Genomic DNA, 24,243 nt, shown 5'->3' on the forward strand with positions numbered 1-24,243 from the left:
TTAAATCTGATTTTTTCCCTCAGAAAATTTTATATCTGGAAAGAAATACATAACTTCAGAGAGCCATTCATATGCCTTATGTTAGATAAAAATCTTTGGAAGAGTTGAATCAAAGTGCTTCATTAGTTCCATTGACTACAAAAAAAGACAGCAGGGGTGGCTGACTGGTAGTCCAGTTTCAAATGCTGAAACAGAGTGGATGAGTGGCAAAATGGCATATGAAGTGGAAGTGCATATAAAGCAGAGGTGTGCCACTGAATTCCTCTATGCAGAAAAAAGAAATGGCACCCATTGACATTCATGGATGCTTGCTGAATGTTGGTGGAGCCCAGTAAGCAGATGCTGGCACAATGAGACAGAAGGTGGTGGGTTTCAGCAGCAGCAATGCCATCACAGCAACTGTGAAACAATAGGTTTTAACGTGTGCAGCGTTCAGGCTCTTGCTCATGGCTGGTGAAAATACATGGCTAGTAGTGGCGAATGTGTTGAAAAGTGGTGTTTTGTGTCTGAGAATTTGCCCTGTCAAATAGTGTTATTGTGTTGAGAGGAAGCATTCATTACTTTCTGAGTAAGCCACATGGATTACATGGAGAAAGATCAAATAGTTTCCAACAATCTTAGAGGGTAAAGTACTGATCAGGTAACAGTGAATCTAATAATACAATAAGGGGCTGGATTTTAAGAGAGGTTATGGAAGGCAAAAACATGAAATGCAAAAGACTGCAGGCAGAGAGTAAGTTTTGTATGGAGATTCAATAAGCTTGGAGTTCTGGCTCCATTTTCTTCTCATGTCTGATAAAGCTGACAGGTCTATAGCAAGGGCCTAGCAGTGGAAAGGTCTGTTGTTATGTTGTAGCTTGAAAAGTAAATCTGCTTTATGTAAATCAGATGTGCAGTTTTGCAGAAGAATATTGACTGAAAAGCTTTGTGGAAGACTTTGTATCAAGATGTCATTGTGCCATTTGAAAATAATGGGTTACATTGATAATGGTTATGACTTTGGCACTACACTTATAGCATTGATATATATTAAGTAGCACTGGTATTGCAGACAGTGGAGTTGTATAAGCTTGGTTTGTAACAGGAAATTTCAGCCCACGCTTGGAGCCTAAGTGCACTGTATCCTGCACCTTAAACCGAGACCAACTGTAATGCTAACTTACTGATCACAGGTTCAAATTAATTTACAAATTCAATGATCAGTTTACTACCAATGCTGGCTCTCACCCTATTGTGAGTAGATTATTCACACCAGGCCAGAGGACAGAGGCATAAATGGAGTTTAGGTCTGGAGTCTGGGGAAAGGTGCAGCAGTGGAGTACAAGGTTTGGTGAAGCTGCAGTTTGTGGCTAGAAGCAGACTGCTAGAAGTACAGGTGTGAGACTGGGGGTGGTGGGACTCACAGGATAGAGTCACCAAGATACGATTTTGGAATAAGATGCTTTTGAATGACATTTTCCATTAACGTGGGTTGACTGGGGATTCTTATTCGTTCCTAAGGCAACTAGTGCTGATGTTGTGGGCTTATGAGTCCTGTCCAGCACCGATCAACCAACAGTGCTGTGGGGAGAAGGAAGACTTTCTGTTTTTGCAAAGGGAAGATATTTAGAACGCCTCTTTTGGTGCTCTATTGCTTAGAAGTCTATCAGAACAAACTATTTTCCATCAGTAATGCACAGCACTTTATCATCTGAAAACTAAGCACAAGGTGTTCAAGAAGGGTGGCCTGTTAAAGTGGGGAGCTGGCACTGAATGGCAGACTCAACCTTTTGAGTTCAAGCAGAACATTTCCATTTAATTGTGATCTCCAAAATCATTTTGGTCAATACAACTGCTTAAATGTATCATCAACATAAGGCTCAAGATTTTCATTACAATAAAGCATTTCACATAAGAACACTTTAAGCAGCATAACATGCTTAGTATTTGACAAAACATCCCCAAATATCTGTACAGAATTATTTTAGTAAACAATATTTCTGGAACAAGATCTAACCTCACAAAACAAAACACCAAAAGTCCTTTTGTCACTGGTTAACAGCTGGTTTTGGTGATGCTTTTTTTCCATCAAAACTTTAGTAACAAATAATGTACAATGGGTGCAAGACCAGGAGCTAGTTCTATATAACTTACGCTTCTAAATGAAGATTCTGCTTCCATGGTTTTGTATGTTTACTTGGTGGAATATCAGATTACAGAGTCATAAAATCCTATTTACTATTTAAAGTAAAATGATAAATGTTATGAAAAAATACCTTTATTACATCAGTGATGCTTTAACTAAAGTGAATATTAAGACTATTAACCAGGGGTTGAAAGTTTTAGGCCCTGATATTCAAGCACTTCTACATGTCCTTATCTTTACATATGAGTCTCCCTGGCAGCAGATGGGCAACTCTGACGGGCATTGGTAAGTGTGTGCCTAAAAGTGTGTGCAGGACGTGGGCCAAAGTACTCAGCAAGGAGATGTGCTTATACACAGAAACATTATCAGCACATAAATAAAATCTGTCTTGTACATACAGTGAAAAGGAATATTCTTAACTGAAGATAACGTTTTCTTTTTTTTCTCAATAGTACATACATTTCCATTTCACTCAAAGTGTTTACATATTCTCAGCTAAACAATTATCTTATCAACCATGAATCTAGCACGGACAACAAATCTAAACCAAGAATGTCTTATCAGCAGGAAATACTGGGGGAAGAGAAGGCTGGCATTCATTTCTATATACCTGGTATTAATAAGAACCCTTCTCACAGAGAAGAATAGACTTTTAAATATTTTCAAACCTGATATATACACAACAGTAAAAATTCACATTTTCATGCTTTAGTGAGACACTTTGAAATCCTACTGCAGGCAGCTGTCAGAGTAGCTCCGTCCAGTTCCTAGTAGTTGCCTCACATTCTGCTCTAGTACCAGAACCTTAGACTCTTGATAGCTGAGCAGCCACAGGAAAACACAGTTCTACCAGATTTGGAAAGTGAATGAAAGAAATGAAAACAAAATAAAACAAAAGAAATCAAGAAAGAAAGAAAGGAAAAAAAGGAAAAGAAAGTGATGGATCTTTCTATTTCAAGAGGCCCAGTAGCTCTCCTGTGACCCAGAACAAGACACGTTTGTGATTCCAGTCTGATGAGACCCGTCTTGTAAAACTTCTGACGGCAGCACAAAACACAGTGTCTGTTCCACACAGTCCTCAGTAGTCTAAAAGAAATGTACCCATCACATGGCAAGAGAAAAATAGCCCTTTGGAGCATAGTTGATCCCCTTTCCACTTGAATAGGTAGAATGCCTATCTATTGCACCAGTTTTCCAATGTACTAGGAAAGATCACCAGGGTTGATGCCTTTTGTTGTTATATACACTTCTCTGATAAATTCAGTGTCTCAGTGGGGAAGGTGACTTGGAGGGGGCTGCCCTTGGACGTAGAGCTGGCCCCACCACCAGACCCGATTTCATTCACCAGGAGGACGCTCTCTGCTGAGTCCTGCCCCTGTGAGGAATCCGAGGTCTCTGAGCTGTGCAGTGTCCTTACGGATGTAGTGTCAGACTGAGCCAAACTTGCACTGGGGCCTGGAAGCAGCACGCGACCACCAACACTGCTCTCACTTAACTCCGGGGGATAGAGCAGCGTTTGGGACGTGCTGCTGATCTCCTGCAGCTCACGGGAGATGAAAGAGGGTGACTGACTTGACATGGCAGAAGAGGTCCTGCGACCATCCACACAATTGAAATTGCTCCCCGAGTGCTGCCTCCGAGCTCCTCCTATTTGGCAGAAGAGACATTTGATCTTCTCGATGGCTTTGCTGAGCACAGTCTTGCGGAGGAGGATGTAGACCCATGGGTCCAAAATGGGGTTCACGGAGGCAATGCGGATGGCTTGCAGGTCAGGGTTTTGCTTCACATCTTTCACTGGTTCAGGCTGGTAGAGCTGGTTCACAAAGACACGGACCTATTGAAAGAGAAAGGGGGAAAATAAAGGCAAAATTTTACAACTGTATGAGGAAATCAAATATGATATATCAAAGCATGGAGATCAATTTGTAACGGTGAGGTACCAAAGAAGAGGCTGCCAAAGTGAGACAGCTGAGTTTGAAAGCTCTGAGATTTTTTTTTTTTTTCAAAACTGCAAAAAAATTTTACAGCTTCCTTGGTAATGGTTATAACCCAGGAACAAAGATTTATACCTATATCCTGCTTCTTACCGTATCTCTCTGGTCTTATGCTATTTGCAAAGAGATATCAGAGTCCACTGAGGGGACATGGCCGAGTGTTTCCTCTGGCAAAGGTCTAATAATTGCATGTTTGGAAACAAACTGAAACTAAGGTTATAGTCCAGGTATGTTATTCCCCAGAAACAAGCCCAGAGCTGTTGACTGCCTAGTTTAGAAATACTTCTGGCTGGCACCTGTCCTTACTGAAGTTGTATAACCTCAGTGGCTTTCTTGTTACAGCTTGTTTTGGGAAAAAAAACAAATAAAGTAACAAAAGGAAAGGTCCCTCGGGTAGAAGATTTTTAATACGTCAACATGATTAGATGATTCCAGCACTGGACTGGAGCGCGCTGCTTACCTACATGAGCTGGCACTTGGTTCTAATTAGCAATTGTTTCCCCTGTCCATAAGGAGCACGACATCATATGAGTGTAAGCCTCAAAGAACTATTCCTCATTTATAGCAAGACCTATGCTGTGTCTGGAATTTTAGGTAGGCCTAGGAAAGCCACTGAAAATAAATGACAACGGAAGATGCTGTATTCTTCAAACTCCTTAATTAAATCCCTTAATTCTCTTCTTACGTGACACAGTGAAAATCTAGTAGCAGAATTACGGATGTTCTAAAACCTCCATGGGAAAGTAATAGATTTATAGAGCAATATAGTGATCCTTCCTAATCACTCCCAGCACTGCAGGTGGCTGTCTGACAACTAGCTTACTCTCTTTTAAGCCACAGAGACAACTGACAGGCATCAAGGAGTATTCCTACACACAGAGCAATGTCTATTTCTATGGTTTTGCTTTACAGAACTATGGAATCCCCAAGGTTGGGACAGCCCTCCATGGGCAGCCGTTCCGCAGCGCACCGCCAGGTGGCAGCGCTGTCCCAGGGCAGGAGCCGCTCCTGTCGGGCACAGCCACGAGGGTAACCCCGCACCCGCGGCGGGGATTCGTTCCGAGCCTCCATTTCTGCTCGCAGAGCTTCGGGCTGAGAACCTGCAAAGCAGCAGCTCACGGGAACTGGGAGCACTCGTGGCCAGCTGTGACAGGCCGGGCTTTTCCCGATAAACTCAGCCACACCTCGGAGCCAGACGCAGGCTCTGAAGGCAGCGCACAGACCAGCTGTAGAGGCACGATTTTCATTTCTTTTTTTTTTTTTTTTTTCTTTTAACTTAGTGCTACAGTTACACGCCAGTGATTTAATAGTGGGATTGTTCCTCTGATAAGCACCAGCTGGAACTGAGGCACTCGATTCACCTTTCTCTGCCTGGTAGAGATCAGGGACAAATGTCTCTTAAGTGCCGATATTGTGGCTAAAAAGACACATCATGCAGCGTGAAACATCCACACTAGTAGCAAGAGATGTACACTCTGTTGGCTACAGGTCTTCCCTGACTGGTCGTATTATGATAAGGGACATTGCCTTGTATTTTAAGTGCTCAAAAAGTAGAATACTATGTAAAGAAAGTAGAATACTATGTAAAGCAATAGAATACTATGTTACATTGTCTGATGTTTGAATTTCTCCAGTTTCTCCAGTTTGAAATCCTAATTTAAAACACACACACACACACACACACACACACACACACAAAAAAAAAAAGCAAGTGAGAACAACTTATATTCCAAAAGACTGAGGCTTATGTAATATACCTGTAGCCACAGAATTCAGCCAGCGTGTTTTGAAAGCATTTGTGGTTTCTTTGCAGTTTTGTTAATTATAGAATCAGAGAATGGTTTGGAAAGGACCTGAAGGACCACCCAGCTCCAGCCCCTGCCGTGGGCTGGCTGCCCCCACCAGCTCAGGCTGCCCAGGCCCCATCCAACCCAGCCTTGGGCACCCCCAGTGATGGGGCACCACAGCTCTCTGGGCAGCAGCACCAGCACCTCCCTGCCCACTGAGTAAAGAATTTCCTCCTAACAACTAACCTAATTCTCCAGTTCACCCAAACTGTTCCACCTTGTCACTACCTGTCCTTGTAAAAGGTCGCTTTCCCTCCTGTTAATCAACCCCTGCAGGAAGGCTGCAGTGAGGTGACCCTGGAACCTTGTCTTCTCCATGGTGAACAAGCCTGGCTCCCTCCCTCAACCTTTCTTCACAGAAGTTAAGCAGCACTTTGCTCCACAGTGTGTTGCATTTATGCTGAAGCAACAGGTAGTGGCAGGATGGCAGCCCTGCCTGGTTTGTTGCTTTTCTTCTTTACTGAATATGAATGCAAATCATGATTTCTATTCCTTTGAAGTGCTATAAAGCAATTTGTATAGTTACTGTCACAGAGTAATTGGAGCAATAATCTTCCCTCATAAAATGTTCCACATGCCGATAGGATAAATCTGAAATGCTACAAAGGAGGAAATAAGTTTTTCATCTCCAGGAGCCAGCACCCTTTGCCTTTGAGGGCTTAGTGTCTGCTGTAGGGGATGGCCCACACATCCATCCTGAAGCACAGCATTTTATTTTCACTTTCAGCACAACTCAACAGCATATAGAGATCAGGATAAGAAAAAGATCACGTATTTGTAAACCTAAGAGAATCCTGACTGTAAACCTATTTGTAAACCTAAGAGGGACTGCTGGAGTGAACTGTACTACCAGCCTACATCCTCTTGAAAGTAATTCTTAAGGGCTGGGAAGCAATTTCTACTGTATTGTTGTTAAAGTACCACCTCGCGTGCCTCATTCACTAATTCTAATTATACCCAATCCTAAATTCTAAAATCTCACACATTTGTAAATGATGAAAATAAGACCAGAGTGAAGTGCAGGCAAAAGGCAGTGCACAACTGATGCAATGCTCCCCAGTTTCACTCCTAAACTCCTATCAAGGCTTTCCAACCACATTCTGCACATTGAAAACACTGCAGGTTGTATCAAAAGCTTATGAGAGCTCACAGTTTTCTTTTTTTTTGCTCTTTTTCCCTTGATAAATCTGATTCACCTTCATTTTTATGGTCATTCAGTGTTTTGCACAATCCCTAATAACTTTGCTACGACACGTGTCATTGTAAGATTTTGCTGATTTTATGAATAAATCATTAAAATGCTGAACAACCCTATTTGTAAGCTGAGTGCTGCAGCGTCATTACTGAGAACAACTGTTCCCTGTGACTCAGCTCGCTGCTCTTTAAACACTTTTAAAATCAAGACAAACCTTTTTTCTTAGTAGTTCAGGGCTATTTAATATTTTAAAGTGTGATTTTTTTGGGGGGTTAAACTCTGATAAATACAGCTTGCTGGGCTCCCTCTGTCTCCCAGTTTATTGTATTGTGAAAACATTCACTCTAAAATGTTAGTTTGTCCCTCGTTCAGGACTTGCTCTGCTCTGACTTCAGAGATAGTTTATTCAGCTGAAATCATCAGTAGGAAATCAGCCCGTCAGAAAACCTCAGTCACAGAGCACCCTCTGAGCCGGCTTTGTGCATCTGAATCATGCTACCACCACCTTACTGCTCGCATGCTGCCGTGTCTGCCAGGCTCTGCACGACAAACGAGCCTGGCAGTCTCCTCTGCGGTGTGGGCTCCCCCCATAACTCCAGGGAACTCCTCTGAGTCATAAAAACGAACGTATATAAGTTAGTGATTTTCCTGTCTCTGCCGATGGCTTTCTCTGAGGATTTATAACATGAAGGTGTCACTGCTCAGAGTTTATCTTGGAATGCTTAACCCCTGAGTATAAGCAGAGGGCTTACACACTACTCAGCAGTACATGAAATCATAGAATCATCCGGTCTGGAAGAGACCCATAAAGGCTGTGTGGTCCAACTGCTCTGCAGTGAACAGGGGCACCTACAGTTCCATCACGTTGCTTGGAGCCCCGTCCAGCCTGGCCCTGAATGGCTCCAGGGGCATCATTGTAGCATAACAGAGCATAAACAGCTGTGGCTTATTCCCACAGCAGGAGGCTGACAAAAGTTACCCTTATAATGGAGCAAGCTAACCAGACCGGACTCTGTAATGATGCATCTGCAAGTGCTGTAAAACAAAACTTCCTTTTTCATTTTCCTCATCACACACATCAGAGTGAAATATGGAAACAGCAAAATAACATTCTTTTACTTCATCTGACACGCAGAAGTCTGCTGCTTCAGCTGAGAAAATCTGCATGTGAACACTCAAGGCAACGCCGTGCCTTTGTAAGCAGCAGAATCAAGGTCTGAGAGAGCGCAGAACTTTGTCACCTGCACCTTCACATACACTCTGCTGAATGCAAGGTTTTCAGCAGCCACTGTTTAAATAATAAATCTCTTGCCCCACCCAGGATCATTAATTTGAACTGTCAACAATCTAGTTTCCTTTCTGGTAGCCCCTCCCTGTTTTTCCTTTTTTCCTTTTATTTTTGTCTTTTTGTACGTTCTGTAAGATTTCCAGCTCCTAAGGTATAAGAACGTTTCATTATGCATCCTCAGCCTTTCTCCAGCTGCTCCCTCGAGGGATAAAGCTTTGTCTTTTTCCTAAAGCCCTACTGCTGGTGCTTGGCACCTCATGACCCGATACCCCCAGTGTTGCAAGTCAGCTCACCCATGAGGTTTCTGCTGCTGTACTGCGTAACAGGCTGCGCGTGGTTCCTCCATCGAGCACACGCGTGCCTCGCAGGCAGCCCGCACACAGCTTCAGCAGCACGTTTCCATTTCCTTTAGATGACAAGCAGCAAACAGACGGCAAAGCACTCAGCTATGCCACAGCGTGACACGCAATGACAGCGCTGCAGGAGGGGAGACAGTGCTGGGCGACAGCTGCTGGTGCTCCAGCACAGCCACACTCCACTGGCTCCTGTTTATCTCAGTAATGTGGCAAAACTGGCCTGACCCCTACAACAACACCTTCCTCTGAATAGGGGGATGGACTCGCTGACCTCTCCAAGTACTCTGCAGATGTATTTCTCTGAACTTCCTTACTACGCTGTGGCATGGCTGTTTCGCATCCCCTGATGGCCACTCCACACTGCAAACCCTCTGTGACACAGAGACCGTGGAATAGCTCCTACCTACACCAAACTCCCTCAAAGCAATCCATCTTCCAACACCGCTTTATGTCTAACAACAACTCCTTGGCTCCCTAAACTGTGTTTTGGAAGGTGGTGAGAACAGCAAGCCAACTGTTTGTTTAACATCTCTAAGCCAGGAGGGGAAAAAAGTTCGCCAAGCTGTATTACGGTGGGTGGCACCCAGAACTAAGCCTCAAGCTGGTGCATTTTCTTTTGTCTTCCTTGGAGATAAGGTGGAGGAACAGAAGAAAGTAGGAGCCGCAGGTTCAAGTCAATGGCAGTAATTGTACCAGCTGTTGCAGAAAATTAGCAAACGGTTAGTGGTAATGTTGTCTGGCACTCTGGTATTTCTCCAGCTTCATATGGGCCAGGTTCCTCCAGATCTCACTCAACTGAAAATGACAGCAACAAGTGGCACTGCTGCTTCCAGCCTTCCTGAGCTGCTGGAGGAGTGAAACAGTGTGGGATCTTCCCCAGTGGGTCCTTTGGGATGGGGAGCTCAGCTCTGGGCTTGGGTGTGAAGCGTTCTGCACCTTGCTGGATGCCATGTGAACAGAATGCTCACCTCCTTCCGCATACTGAGGGCTGCTGTACCCTTCAGCAACAGCACATATTTTAGAAACACAAAAGGCATCCAGAAGAGCAAGCCAGCTCCAAACCTCACTCATCACAAATTAATTTTGGAAGTGAACTTTCAAGTGCCCTCGGCTCTCAGTGAAATTTTCACTGTGTTGATTCCAGTTAAACAGTGGAAAGTTTGTTAAGAATTTTTGGCGTTGCATTTCAGCCAATCAAAGGAGTCTAGGGCTTGGTATAAATGTGGGTTCTTCTCTTGTAAATATAAACCAGTACAACTTTCTAACAACATGCATGCGTGCTAACTGTACTGATATTAGGCTAAGAGCTTGCAGCAGCATCTAAACATGACTCTGACTTACAGGCACAGAAGAGGAGGATAAAAGACTCAGCAACGTGCACGATGGAAAGAAGTAGGGTTGCACAATGTTACTCACCACCAGAGGAATGGAGCAGATGAGCACTACCAGGGAAGTGGCAATGAGCAGAATAACCATCTGGATCTCTGCTCCAGCCATCCGACGGAAGCTCCGGCGTCTGCGAAAGTCAGATAAGCGGCTGGAGGTGGTGTCTGTCCCCAGCGATGTGCGCCGCATGAACTGGCGGTGCATGCGAATGAGGGCCACGCAGACCAGGATGTTGCAGATCACCGTAACCATGATCAGGAAGGAGCTGAAGCCAGCATACATGTATGAGTATGCTGCGTGAGTGGCCTTCTTTGTTCGCCAGTCTATGAAACACCAGGTGTAAGGGTACTGCAAGGTTGATCTGCCGAGCCCCATGCTGGGGAGGGCACAGAACAGCACGTTGGAAGCATAGATAGCAAAGAGCGTGAGCCCTGCCAGCTTCTTATCTACGTAATGGTTGTAGAAATAGGCATGGTTGATGGCCAGGTACCTTTCTATAGACATGGCACAGATAATGCTGAGGCCAGAGAGTCCAAAGAAGAGGAGGATGAAGGAGCTGTACTCACACAGCGCCGGTCCTCCTGGCCAGCGATTCTGCAGGTAAGTGGCGATAGTGACCGGACTCACCAGGCAGGTCCCCAGCAGGTCAGTGACTGCCAGCCCACACACCAGCGTGTAGAAGGTGGTCTCCTTCTGCTCCTTCCTGGATTTGCAGAGCACCACAATAGCGATGAGGTTGCCCACCACGCCAAAGATGAACATGACGGTGGGGATGGTGGCAGGCTTGCCGCTCTCGGCCGCGCTGGCAGTCCCATTGGCAGAGCCATTGGCAGGTGGAATCATACTGGGGTACAAGGACATGGTGCCCGCGTGCTACTGGGGGGTGGTGGGGGAGGCGAGGTGGGTCCAAAAAGAGGGAGCAAGAGCAGAACCGGGAAGGGGGCAGCCTGGTCTGAAAATAAAAAATTAAAGAAATCGAATGAGGAAAAGGAAAAGAAACTCGTCTGATTCAGTTAAAAAAGTTTAAAAAAAAAAAAAAAAAAAAAAAAGTCTAGGAGAGGAGCCGACGAGAAGCGCCGGGACAGCCGAGCGCTGCATCCGCTTCTCCCCACGCCGCGCCGAAGGGGCCCGGGGCAGCGGGCAGCGGGGCCGGCCCGAGCGCGGTGCCGGGCGGAGCGGAGCGCGGCTCCCGTCCGTGTCTCACCGACGCCGCGGAGCGCTCAGCGCGGCCGCGGGACGGGGCGGCTCCAAGTGCCGTCGGGGGGCGGTGCGGGCAGGTCCGGAGCGCGGTGGGCGCCGCTCAACCCCTCCCTCTCTCCCTCCTTCCCGTCGGCGCTGCGCTGCGCTGCGTTGCGGGGCGCGGTGCCGTCTCACTCCCCGCGGCGCTCCCGCCGAGTTTCGCCGCGGAGGGCGGAGGCGGCCGGGGCAGTCGGCGCCGCTCCTCCCCGCCCTCTCGCCCCATTGGCCGCGCCGCGGAGGGCAGGTTGCGCGGGGCCGGGCACCGGCACCTCCGCCCGGGGATGGCGGTGGGGCGAGGCGGGGCGTGGGGGGGAGCGGGCGGCAGTGGGGGCCGTGGGGAGCGGGAGGGACGGGGAGCACCTGCCTGTATCCCTGCGGCTGAGCGGCTGCCGCCAGCCCTCGCCTTGCTCGCAGGCGGTGGCAGCGAGGGCTTTTCGCACGGTCCCGTTGAGGCAAGCCGTGTCCCGGCTGTGTCCCGCGAGCCGCAGCCACGGGGCTGGAATTTGGGCAAGTTACCGAAGCGATAAGCGCAGGTAGAGCCGGGCTGAACCGCAGAGCGAACGATCAGGAGACGCTCTTGCGTCAGAGCGGTGCGCCTGGTATCTCCTGCTGCCAGCCATCGCCTCTCCTCGCAGCCTGCCGTCGATGTGTTGCTTACAGCTGGCTTCAGAGCTGTGTTAATTGCGTTATTGAACGCAGCAGGGTGTGTGTGTGTTCTGGGGACCTGCTTGTACGTTTGTGTCAAGCATTTCTGTTAGCTTGACCGTGAGAAGATCACCTGCGCACTTGCCAATAGCGTTATACTGTCTAACAAAGCTTCCCTGTGATCGTTCATCCTCCAGCCGGGCTGACAGAGGAACAAAAACTGTTTCATCTGACGCCTGTCTGGTGACATTCACGCAAGGAGTGCTGTTTGCTGAGTTCCTGGAGCAGAATTGTCAACAAAAAGCTTGCTCTGCAGCAGGCACATAACTGCACGGGGCTCCTCTGAAGGAGGATGCTGTGGCGTCAGGTCCAGAACCTGGTCATCAGAGCGTTACACCGCATCTGACACCTGGGCTTGCCTGGCCGTGTGTCCTTTCCCTTACACTAGATGGTATCAGCTGCTGCAGAGGATACAAAACCTGTACCCTGAAGCATGAAATTTATATCCTTATAAGAACCTCTTATCTGATGCACAGGCAAAATGTGTTATAAATGCCTCATCCATTTCTGTCTTCACTATCCTCCACCTCCCTTTTCTTTTTAGACCTATGACAGTGATGGTGTTGTAACTTATTGATGGCAAAATATGTGAGACTGCCTGTTGAAGGGAAGAGGGTGAACAATGCCAGCTTTCAGTGTTGTGTGAACAGACACGAAGAAGAAAAGCAATTTTTATGATCTCGTCATTCAGTTTTGTTGTATTGGTTATCTTGCTGCTTTGGAAATAAAGTTACTTCTTAGGAAGAGAGGTATTAAAACAACAAATAGGCTGTTCACATGAGTGCAGAAGTATGGGAGAGGAATCGCCCAGCTCCCCTGAAAGTGTGCAAAGGTTTTTAATGACTAAGGGCAGAGGAAATCATTTGTGTTTCTGTGTTGCAGCTTTTCCTTTGACTTTTTGCTTACCTGCAGACCAAACCTTGTACATTATGTTAATGCTTTAGTACAGACTGTGTGTGTGTGTGTGTGTGTGTGTGTGTCTACAGAAGTTTCCTCTTACAGAAGTAAAGGGTGTTGAAGTGTGTATATGAAGGAACCAATGCCTTTTTTCCTTCTACCAGGTCTGCCTTACAGTGAATATGTCTAAAGAGCTGATTAAAAACACAGGTAAATCAGGAAAAACAGTGAAGAAACAACAGAAATGTACTTCTGAGTGCAAGAATAGCAAGAGCAGGTTTTTGAAATATAGTTTTTTAGGAAGTGGTAGAAACCGGTCGCAGTGTTGTGGGACAGACTGTGTGTGACCTTAACTGTATCTACCCGCTGTGTAAAATTTATCAAGTTTCTAGAAATGTGCAGTAAGTTTTAGGAGTTTCCCTTTGAATTAATGATTCTGAACTACTCTGCCTTGTTTTGTTGAGCTGTTTAATAAGTTATGGTTTAGATTTCTAGCTTGGTGGAAGAGATTTAAATTAGTGTACTTGGCTTTTTCTTTTCTGCAGTGTTCTAGGAGGCTCGTAATTATTCAGCATGTCTCAGCTGCCACATGACAGCCTTCTTAAAGCTCTTTTGCCAGCTGATGGTACCAAAACCTCACCTACATTGCTCAGAAGCGTCAAACCACAGACAAATAACCTACACAGAGATCTCTAGCACATGGAGATGTGTGTAGTTTTGACATCAGAATGCTCACGGAGGCTTGCATGTTGGTGCCTTCTTTCCCAGGGGAGCTCCTAAGAGCTCCAACAGAAGTGTGTTTTCACCAGCTTCATAAACTGGGCAATAGAAATGGATGTAGAGCCAATTCTGGAAGCTTTATTTCAGGCCTGTTAGACGATTTGCATGGTAAATGTCCTTTTAATGCCTCACGTTCAGTGATGTTCTTGAATCACCAGTTTCTCAAATGTTTTCCTTTGGTGGGAACTTTTGCTGTGGGAAATTTTCCCTCTTGCTTTTATTTTGTTTTATTTTCCTAAACTTTGATTCAGCAGTCATAGCTTTGAAAAAATAAAGTGTTTTTTTTTCTTTTTCTTTTTCTTTTCTTTTCTTTTTTTCTTTTCTTTTCTTTTTTTTTCTTTTTTTTCTTTTTTCTTTTTTTTTTTTAAGGAAAAAAGCCAACAACATTAGAAAGGCTGTTAGGCTATGCCTGGATGCCAAAAAAAAAGTTGTTAATAGGCAGAAGAAATAGACTGAACTGAAAGTTACATAATGGTCTTTAGTTAATCAATAGGAAATTAAAGAAAAAAATACACAAGGAGTAAGTTGAATAAATATTTAAAAGGAAGTAGCAGATTTTGTAATGGAATTGAAATGGAAATAGCATTGTAAGTAAATACAAGTTTCTGTATTTTAAAGCACATAGCATTTTTCTGTCTGTGGATTTTTACATAGCGTCGTCAAGGGTAGTACAGTATTAGATTTATAACTACAAGTAAACCAGTATTAGATTTAGATGTATTAGATGCACAAATAAACCAGTATTAGATTTCTTCTAAGAGTTCCGGCTATTACTAGTCTGACTAGCAATAGTGATGCTTCTGGTACATTTCCTTTGTGCTTCATAAAACAACTTGATGCGTGGGGGCTTTCCCTGGTGGTGGAATTCTCTGGGGAGGGCAGAGTATCTCTGCTCTGTCCCCCTGCTCCCCTCCTCTGTCTTATTTTACAGCCCTATGAAGTAGTAGTGGCTACTTGAGATCTTGCCTGATGAGTTACAAGTAGTCAGATACGTTGGACCCTATTCAGAGAAAAATGTTACAGACTGAATGCCTCTGGGGCACCTAAGGTTGTGCCTTCACTGAAATAAAGGAATGTCTTTTTAGGATGTATGTTAGATTGTTTTTTGGGGAATTTTAGAAGATGTATTAGTAATCATTACTTTTCTTTTTCAGGAGGGGTATGGGGCTGTTTGTTTTGTTGTGTATGGCAGCTGATGGCCATGGTGGAAGCAGACAGAACCCAGCAGTGCACGGCAGGTCTTTAACTAACAGGCCCTACTCATGCCTAGATCTTCTGATTTTCCATGAGAGACAAGAAGAGTGAAGTTTCTTTCCAAGAATCCTTATTGTAATTCCATGATGATGTTTGTGTGCTACAAGCTTCAACAAAGTGGCAGAATTTTTCCATTTTTTTTTCTCTTTCCTTTACATGTGATAACAGAGCACAAGAGCCTGTTAACAGCCTTTTTCTGTAGTTGTGAAGAACTGAGGTTGTTCGTGTTTGAGACTTGTTCCACTAGTCTCAAAATGATATGTTTACTTCTGGATCATCTTTGGAAAGAAGGCAGAGTCTGCAGCATGAAGGCTGGCCTGGCACGTGATTTCAATCTAGACTGGAGTCACAATCAGCTCAAAAATTTAGTATAAAGTCTCTTCGTTTGCCATCCTGACTACTATGGGCTGGCTTGAAAGTATTTCCAGCTTTCAAGACAAGTATTTGATTGAAAATTGATGCCTTCTCTTTACTTCCATGGGAACTACAATAAAGGGCACAATAACACTATTTGACAGAGCAAGTTTTCAGCTAGAGAATGTTATTTTTCAGCATAATTTCTACCATTAGCTCTGCAGTTTCACCAGCAATGAATTGCCTGCATTCTGCACTCATTAAAATCTGCATAGCCATCCAGAACAGAGCTTGTCTTTTATGTCACTGTTACTACTGCTAAAACACAACACCCACTGCCTCACTGTGCTTGCATCCACTGTTTGGTCTCCATCAACTTTCAGGAAGCACTGATGAATATCAGTGGGTGCCATTTTTATCCAAGTGGAGGAATTCTATGACACACCGTTATTTCATCCATGCTTCTATGTCAGGTACCATTTCATCACAGTGCCCTTCTGCTGCTATCTGTCACAGAGCAACAACATGTAACAGGATGTTGCTGGGAAGGTTCAGCCTCTACTGCCATACCACCGCCATCTGCCTTTGACATTGTGAGTCAACAGAATAAAATGGGAGGCATTATTTTTGGAGCAGCCCTAGTAAATAAACAATAAGTAGTGCTATGCAATGGCTTTTTCCTAATAAACACTGTGGCTGGACTCTGTGGGAATTTTTTTCTCTTTTTTTAAGTACTTGCCATTACAATTATTCAGGAAGTTTTCCTACAATATAACTCCTGTATGTAACAGATCTTGCATGATGTGAATTATATCACATTGAGCTTTGAATTCTGAAAGATTCCAGGACTGAGAAAAATAGCACAAACCAGCAAGCTATTGGATGATGCTATGTAAATCAGCAGCTTGTTTCTTAGAAAAAAATCTGTTTATGCTCATTTAAGAAAGGTTAGTTTTGTGGGAATGATTCACGTATTGAGTCAGTTATCTAAGATGACACTGCAAAATTATTGTAGCAAAACCCAGCTTTAGTAAGCCTGCAGTGATAGTCAATGTTTGCAATGGAGTGCTTTTAAGAATCTCTGTGCAAAGTGAATAAGGAAATGTTTTCTTGCCTGTAAGTTCTTTGTTATTCCAGCAGAGGGTAGTTTATCCTCTGGGAAGCTAGGTGTGTTGAAGGAATTGATTAGGAAAGGTAACTTAATGATTCCCATTTCCTCTTATTTGATATAGAGTAATAAAAATTAATTTCAACTGACTGACCTCATCAGATGAACAAACACAGAAACATACTGCTAGGCTACAGTCTGTTCTTAGTTTGGAACTGAAAAAGACAGCCAAACTCAACAGCAGTTCCATTTTCTGTTCTGCCACAAAGCACTTCATTTGCCCTTTAAGAATTACTGCAGTTTGCTTATGTTGAGAGCAGTTTCATTATCAGCCTAGTGCTTAAGAGCTACTTGACTTTTGTTTGGCAGCTGGTGAAGTAGATACAGCACTAAAGCCTTTTGCACTGAATGCACAGACTTGTTCCTGTTGAGGAGTATTTGGCTTGTTCGTAGCTGCTTCCAAACTCTGAGATCTGGAATGATGCAACTGTATCTGACCTTACCCCTTTTATCTAAGACAAGGGTATCTTACTGGTAGCATCAAGGCATAGCATACAGTTATTAAAGCCTGCTATGAAGTTAGGAGTTGTTCCACAGGTGGTCATACCCATCACCCTTATTTCTGCCACTGGATCCACTGCTACAGCAGCTGATGCTCAGAAGCATATATGTTTGTGTACACTGGTGGTAGTTCACCTTGCACCTGATCTCTGCTATACTGATAGGGCATGGTGACGAATGGGAACCCTCTTCGTGAGCTCTCATTTTCTCTGATGTTTTAACTCAAAACAATCATCAGGGAGCAGAGCTGTCTGTAAGCTGCTGTAGCTGTCAGTCTCAGGCAATTTAATAAGTCAAATCTATATGTAACCCTCTGTGTTCTAGACTTTTTCCCCATCTTCCAGTTTTTAATTTACATCCAGAAATGGCACTCTACTGTTTTCTATTTATTGTAAAAAAAAAAATAAAAAAAAAATATCTTTCTATAATGAGAATGAATGAGGTATCTGAACTCGTTATGTTGGAACAATACAGATATAATTAATTACTTTGATTCAATTTTTAAACCCATATTCTACATTATCAGAGAACTACAGAAGATCAGCAGAAGATTTATGTCATGTTCTCCTCTGATTTTACTAGCCTATGCAATCAGTCTCCTAGGCCATACACTTTGGTTAGGCATAGAATCACAGAATCATAGAATGATTTGGGTTGGAAGGGACCTATAAGACCATCTCATTCCAACCCCCTGCTATAGGAAGGGACACCTCCCTCTACACCAGGTTGCTCACAGCCCCATCCAGCCTGACCTTGAATGCTTCCAGAGAGGGGGCATCCATAACCTCACTGGGCAACATGTTCCAGTGTCTCACCACCCTCACCATAAGAATCTCTTCCTAATATCTAGTCAAAATCTACCCTCTTCCAGTTTAAAACCCTTTCCCCTTGTCTCCTATCATTACACCTCCCTCAGCCTGCTTGTCACATTTCTTTTGATTCAACCCAGGATACAGCTGGCCTTCTGAGCTGCAAGCACACACTGCTGGCTCATGTTGAATCTTTTGTCAACCAGCACCCCCAAATCCTTCTCGGGACTGCTCTCAAGCCATTTTCTGCCCAGCCTGTATTTACAGTTGGGATTGCCCTGACTCAGGTGCAGGACCTTTCACTTGAACATGTTGAACTTCATGAGGTTGGCATGAACCCACTTTTCAAGCCCATCCTGATCCATTTGGATAGCATCCCTTCCTGCTAGTGTGTAAACTGTACCACTCAGCTTAGTGTCATCTGCAGACTTGCTGAATGTATACTTGATCCCGCTGTACATGTCACCTACCAAGATGTTAAATAGCACCAGTTCCAGCACTGATTCCTGAGGAACACCACTTGCCACTGGTCTCCACTTGGACACTGAGCTGTTGTCTGTAACTCTCTCTGAGTACGGCCATCCATCCTTATCTAGCAAGTGATCAGTATCCATCCAATCCAGTTTTTCTCCAATTTGGCAACCAGGATGTCAAGTTTTTTGCATAAGTTCAGGTAGATGACATCAGTTGCTCTTCTTTTTATCCACTGACATTATAACTGCATCATAAAAGGCCACCAAGTTTTCCAGGCATTACTTACCCTTGGTGAAGCCATGCTGGTTACCACTAGTAACCTCATCTTTATTTTCCATGCGCAGGGCCTTCAGGAGGACCTGCTCCATGATCTCGCTAGGCACAGAGGTGAGACAAGCCTGCTGTTGTTTGGATCTTCTTTTATCCTTCTTGAAAGAGGGTGTTATATTTCCTCTTTTCCAGTCAGTGAGAACGATGGACAGCAGCTTGACAACTTCATTCACCAGTTCCCTCTGAACCTGTGGATGGATCTCATCAGGTCCCATGTACTTGTGCACCTTCAGATTCTTTAGATATGGTCTTGAAACTGATCTTCGCTTACAGCAGGTAGATCTTCCTTTCAGCAGGCATTGTTTTATATGGGCTGATGATTCCAGGTCTGAGTACCTTTCCAAGACCACTGTTGTCTAAACATAAAACAGAGAAAGGAAGGTGTTAGAAGCAGAGACAGATTTTCCAGAGTCACACAAAGTGCCAGAATTGTGACCTGCCAGTCATTTACAATCTCATGTGACTACGTTGCCTTCCAAAGTAGAAATAGCTTTGTCTGGAGGAGACAGGCCCACTTATTGTTCCTTTAATGCATTTAGTTTGAACTTTATACTGTTTCACTGGTAAGTGTTCACAAAAGGGCTAATGTCTGGCTAATTAAGACTGGAAACTTTTCACATACGGAGAATGTATTGGTTAGAAATTAATATACTTTAAATAGACATAAGTAACCTTTGAGCCACTGCCTTCTACAGTAAACAGTTCACCATTTATTAAAGGCAAGTATTAACCTAGTAATACTTTTCAGCTTTTTATAATGAATCTTCATACATATTTAAATATTCTATCTGCCCATTACAGCCTTTGGCTTTAGTAGAGTAGCCAGAACAAAATAGCCTCCATTTAGAAATGTAGATAGATAATTGTTTGAATTAATGTACAGTTGAATTCCTTGTGCTGTTTTCTTTACCAGCTGGAAAGCCTCTCACTGTCGGAAAGGCATTCAGTGTGTTTGACATTAAGGGTGGGGGAATGTTTGTGTAATTATAAATGTTAGACTTGCAAACACGCCTTTTGATTGCAACAGCCTGAACTTCCACATGTCAATGGGAATATAACTTTTCACAAGATAAACCTTGGTTTATGTACCTTGGCATTGTCACTGTTCATTTCTATATTATTTCAGTATGTGTATCTTTAAATTGGATCTGGATTTTACATGCATGCACATTTCAGATGAGACGTGGATATAATGTGAGTATTCTTGGCTAAACATTCAGTTGCTGCAGCTTCTCTGTGTAGCTGTAACACTAACTTTTGGTATTGTGATGAAAACCTAACTCACACAGTATGAGTAACTACCTGTGATCCTGCAGGCTTGTGACTTCTTGTGCAGTGCTTCAAAGCCTGGTATTAATTTGAGATAGACTGTTGGGTGCTGAGGCCTGAACATTTTTAAGGAACTTAATGTTCTTCTTTCCTAGTTATGTAGGAGGAAAAAAAACCTAAGTGCTCCACCGTGTCTCTCCAGTGTTGCAGATGTAGTTTTGTTGGTTGTTTTCTTTCTTTGATTGTTTTGAGCTGAAAGAATTATCAAAAACTTGAGGATGGGGCTTAGGAAGTGGAGTGGCTGCAGTCCTTATCTCATCTGAGGAGGAAGAAAGGAATCAGACTGAAGTGGCCATTATGTCATGTGAAGGATTATACATCAGGAATATTTGTTAAAATATGGTAAATAAAATTTCCTTGTGCTTCCCATCCTTTCTAAGATAAACTGACATTTAGGTGCATGACTAATATCTAATCCTGGAAATGATAAGACAGTTCTCAGAACAATGCTATCTCAGTTTTATACCAAGGAATTCTGTGCTGTGTGAGACCCTGTTAGGCATGCTGACAAGGAAAAAATGGAAAACAACTTAAAGAGCAATGTTTCTTGTTGGGTGATAATGGCCCATGGAAATACCAAAGGTTTATGCCCTATTATTTGTAACTCCTTTCTGAATGTGCATCTGCAATATGCTTATTGCAGTAATGCTTCGTCCACGCCTACCTGAGCAGGTGCAAGGATAGCAGTGCTGTGGGACAACCTGCCTGACATTTCAGATCTGTAAGGAATGTCTGTGATTTATCACTCAGTTCCTGGACATGTATGCCATGTGGAAAGCATTCCTGCATAATTTTCTGATGAATATTAATTAGACAAGCGAGATACTTGCGATATAAATCAGATTTTCTTGGAAATGTACCAGTTTGTATCACTATGCAGAACCTAATACAGTATTCCAAATTAGGGGAAGTTGCAGTCTGAGTTACAAATAATCTAAATAATAATTTCATATATGTGCAGGAATAGATATTCACACTGAGTACTTTATTTGAAGGATTAATGGTTAACTTTGTTATTTTTATGAATGGGATGAAGTAAGGGCTGTAGGGTGAGATGGTAGGTTTCTGGAAGACAGCTAGTTTGGCAAGTTTGGTGATAAGACTGCAAATGACTGAAGAGAGAAACACAACAAGGCATATGGGCAAGGAGGACTGCAGAGGACTTGTTTAGTTAAGAGAAATTTCTTTTCTCCAAACTTCACAATTTGTGTATCAAAAAGGTTGTTTTTTTCCACATTGTTTCCTTGTGACTTTCTGTTGTACTACTGTGTGTGCTCAGTCAGGACCCACTTTTGAACTCTACTGCTTTATGTGCACCCAGATCTGTGTTGCCACCAATGTATTTCCTCCTCCTGGCAAGGACAACTTAACTCAGCAGGAACCACACTCACAAAAAAACAGCACAAGTTTTGCAGTGCCTAGGTGGTAGGCATTAGTCAGTCAGTATCATTCAGGTTAGTTGTGTGGAAGCACCTATGAAAAGGAGAATTAGATGGCAAATCTCAGCAATCTGAATGGATTGCAATTAGAGATACACTTGGAAAAGGATGTAAGCTTAGGGAGTGCCTTAAGTTGTGTAGTAGTCTGAGACTCAGATACTGCATTATCCTTCAGCTTTCCTGAAATTAGCTATACAGTACTTTTTTGTTCAAAACCCCTTACTGCTGTGTTCCTTGCCTGCCACTCCCAGCACATGCTATGCACTAGCTCAGCAGTTAAATGGCAGCAGACTTGTGTTCAGTTTCTTCCTCTGCCTGAGGGAGCACTAATCAGTGTCTCCCATCTTCCAGGAGAGAATCCTGGCTATGAAATACTCTGAGGTGGAATGGTTGCTGTGTCTCCTTTTGAAGGTGTTTTGCTTTACATTGAATAATTAACTATTAATTGGAAGAGCAAGAGAAGATCAGTTTACGGATTAGCTCACACATCTGGGAGTATAGTCATAGTTTGTAAGCCCTAGCTCCAGGGAATGCTTGTCATTAGACTTGCAGTCTGTGTTCAGCCTGGTTTTCTGAGATTGTCCTTGATTAGAGTATCACAGCAGAGGGAAGCAGAGGAATGTGGAACCGTCCATAGGAATGAACAGAAGTGAAAATCATTAAAGTTAAGATGGTACTGGAGATGTCAGCTATCTTGAGCAATAGCAGCTGAGTGTGTTGATAGATATTTAGCATTAATTAGCAGTAATAATTTTAAGTATCTGATTTTGGAACATGAGCACCAAATCAAGAATCCACATCCACATTATGTGCTCATATAGCTGTAACCACGTGTGCCCATACTGAAAATACAAGGCATTTTTAAAGTCCCATGCAATTTCCTGTGCAGCTATTATTGCTTTGATGCTTTCCATGTTGTACAAACATCTTGAACCCTCCTCTTTGTGTTTTCTGTTTTCATGGCTTCCCATTTCTATGTGTGTTGACACTCACTCTTGCAAGAATCTTGTAGTTCCCTTTTTTGTGCCCCAGGCTTCATGTCTAAAATCGCTCCTTCAAATGTACTATTTCCTGTATCTGTTCTAAACTGATGATCTTAGCAGTATCTTCAGTAGGTTGTTTTTAGCTGTTGTCACTTCCTACTGGAGTGTTTTCTGATAGGAAGTTAACTGACTTAAAGTATTACAATGATTATATTAGTGACATTTTTACTCCCTCTTTGTTTCCTACAGGAAGAAATTAATCTATTTTATCTGGATTTTTATTCTTTGTTGTTGTTATTGTTGTTTTGTTGTTGATGATGATTATTATTTTATTGGAGGGTCATTGGTAGTCATCTTTTGAGAAATTAATGGTTTATCAGCATTTGTGAGTATACCAAGATTTAAGTTGTAGGAATGAACCAAATCAATTACACCTATATCAGTGATCTAATGTGGATGTCAACGTTAACGCTTCTCTGTGAACTACATATTTTATCAAAATCCAGAAATAGTCAAGAATACTGAACCAGTTATGTTAGATTGTTTTCATGGTCACCAAGCTTTGCTAACAAAGTCACTGACCAAAGTTAACACTGGTTCAGTAGCTAAGAAAATCCCAACAAAACTCTGAAATGAATATTTCTGAAATTAAGTGTGAGACCTCTCTATGTATCTGGTATCTAGAATTATTTAGTATCAAAGTTGATGTTATAGGCATCAAATTTTGGAGTAGTTCCTATTCAGGAAACAAATGCCAGAGGTATCTGTAGTGAATTGTATTTTGGTATTCTGAAAAAGTGCATCTGTTGTAGAACCTTCCTGGCATTCCTAAGCATTGTGTTGTGTTTGAGAATAAGAGAATGAGTTCAAGCACTACCTAATCTTTTATGAACTTCAAAATCCACCCTAAGTTCCGTTATAATAAGAAACACATTTAAATGTCTGAAATATTACTGTTTGACAGATGAATGGATATTTTATTTATATAGAGAACTGCAGCAACTGTTTTAGTGGAACAAGTTAAAATTTTCAAAACACTTTTTTCTCAGGGACACAAATACATTAATGTTAGTCAGTTTTAAAGAAAATGGATCATTATGTCACTTCAAGATTGCCAGTACAAGTTTTTTTTGTCTATATGCTTTCCCACTGATTTAAGAGCATAATATACTTTCATTCAGCCCTAGCACACACTGTCTACCCCTTTGGTCTGCATAGACACAGAGGCAGAAGCAGCTGTGCTTTTAATACTTTTATTAAATGTTTGCTGTATTCTTTTATTTTTTCCCTTTGTACTGCATTAAGCCAGCAGCAGTAGGTACAGCATATAGCTTTAATTCAGACAGATGTGTGCAGAAGCTGTACTCAAGGTGCTTAGCACTGCAGTGGTTTCTGATTTTGTGATTCTGAGCTTAATTAATAGCTTCTAAACTTTTTACTCTCCAGTTCTCAAATTATTCATTAAGAATGGGAAATGTGATTCATTTTGTGAATTTCTGATAAAACATAAAGTATGTGTGAAGGTGGTCTTAGGAGGAAAAAGTATCCAGATATATTTGGAACTGCTCAGTTACTAACTCCTGTCTGATTTCTCCCTAACATGGATGAGATCACAGAGAGTCTGATAACCAGCCAAGATAACCATCCATTTTACAACATAAATATTATAAAGAATAAGATTCCATGGATTGCGATTGACTGTTTAAAGATGTAGTGATGCACCTAAGTAAAAAAAAGAATGCTGTGCTCTTCTTGGCCAGTGTTTTTGGTATATTTATGCACATATTTGC

The 24,243-nt window shown here is 42.9% G+C and overlaps 1 protein-coding gene across 2 annotated transcripts; it reads right to left on the reverse strand.

Annotated features, from left to right (window-relative positions):
- Positions 1 to 1,767: 1,767 nt before the first annotated feature.
- On the reverse strand, positions 1,768 to 11,589 carry PTGER4 (prostaglandin E receptor 4). 2 transcript variants are annotated; one of them, XM_085530143.1, is made up of 3 exons: positions 11,396 to 11,589; positions 10,222 to 11,143; positions 1,768 to 3,959 (listed from the first exon to the last, which is right to left on the reverse strand). In XM_085530143.1, exons 2-3 carry the CDS (start codon positions 11,050 to 11,052, stop codon positions 3,363 to 3,365), a joined length of 1,428 nt encoding a protein of 475 aa, XP_085386269.1. In that variant the 5' UTR covers positions 11,053 to 11,143; positions 11,396 to 11,589; the 3' UTR covers positions 1,768 to 3,362. The 2 variants fall into 2 exon arrangements, with proteins under 2 accessions (XP_085386269.1, XP_085386267.1); XM_085530141.1 differs by having other exon boundaries at positions 10,147 to 11,143; positions 11,396 to 11,549.
- Between the last annotated feature and the right edge of the window lie 12,654 nt (positions 11,590 to 24,243).

The sequence above is a fragment of the Coturnix japonica genome, chromosome Z (assembly GCF_054131305.1).
Source record: "Coturnix japonica strain WE chromosome Z, WE-NBRP24, whole genome shotgun sequence".
Lineage (NCBI taxonomy): Eukaryota > Metazoa > Chordata > Aves > Galliformes > Phasianidae > Coturnix > Coturnix japonica.

Bases quoted from the DNA above. Each gene is read 5' to 3' on its own strand.
- PTGER4 (XM_085530141.1), bottom strand. From the start codon at position 11,052: ATGTCCTTGTACCCCAGTATGATTCCACCTGCCAATGGCTCTGCCAAT. The intron at 3,960-10,146 runs GTAAGTCAGAGT...CTCTTTCAATAG, and splicing joins TATCCTCCTCTTCTGTGCCT to GTCCGTGTCTTTGTGAACCA.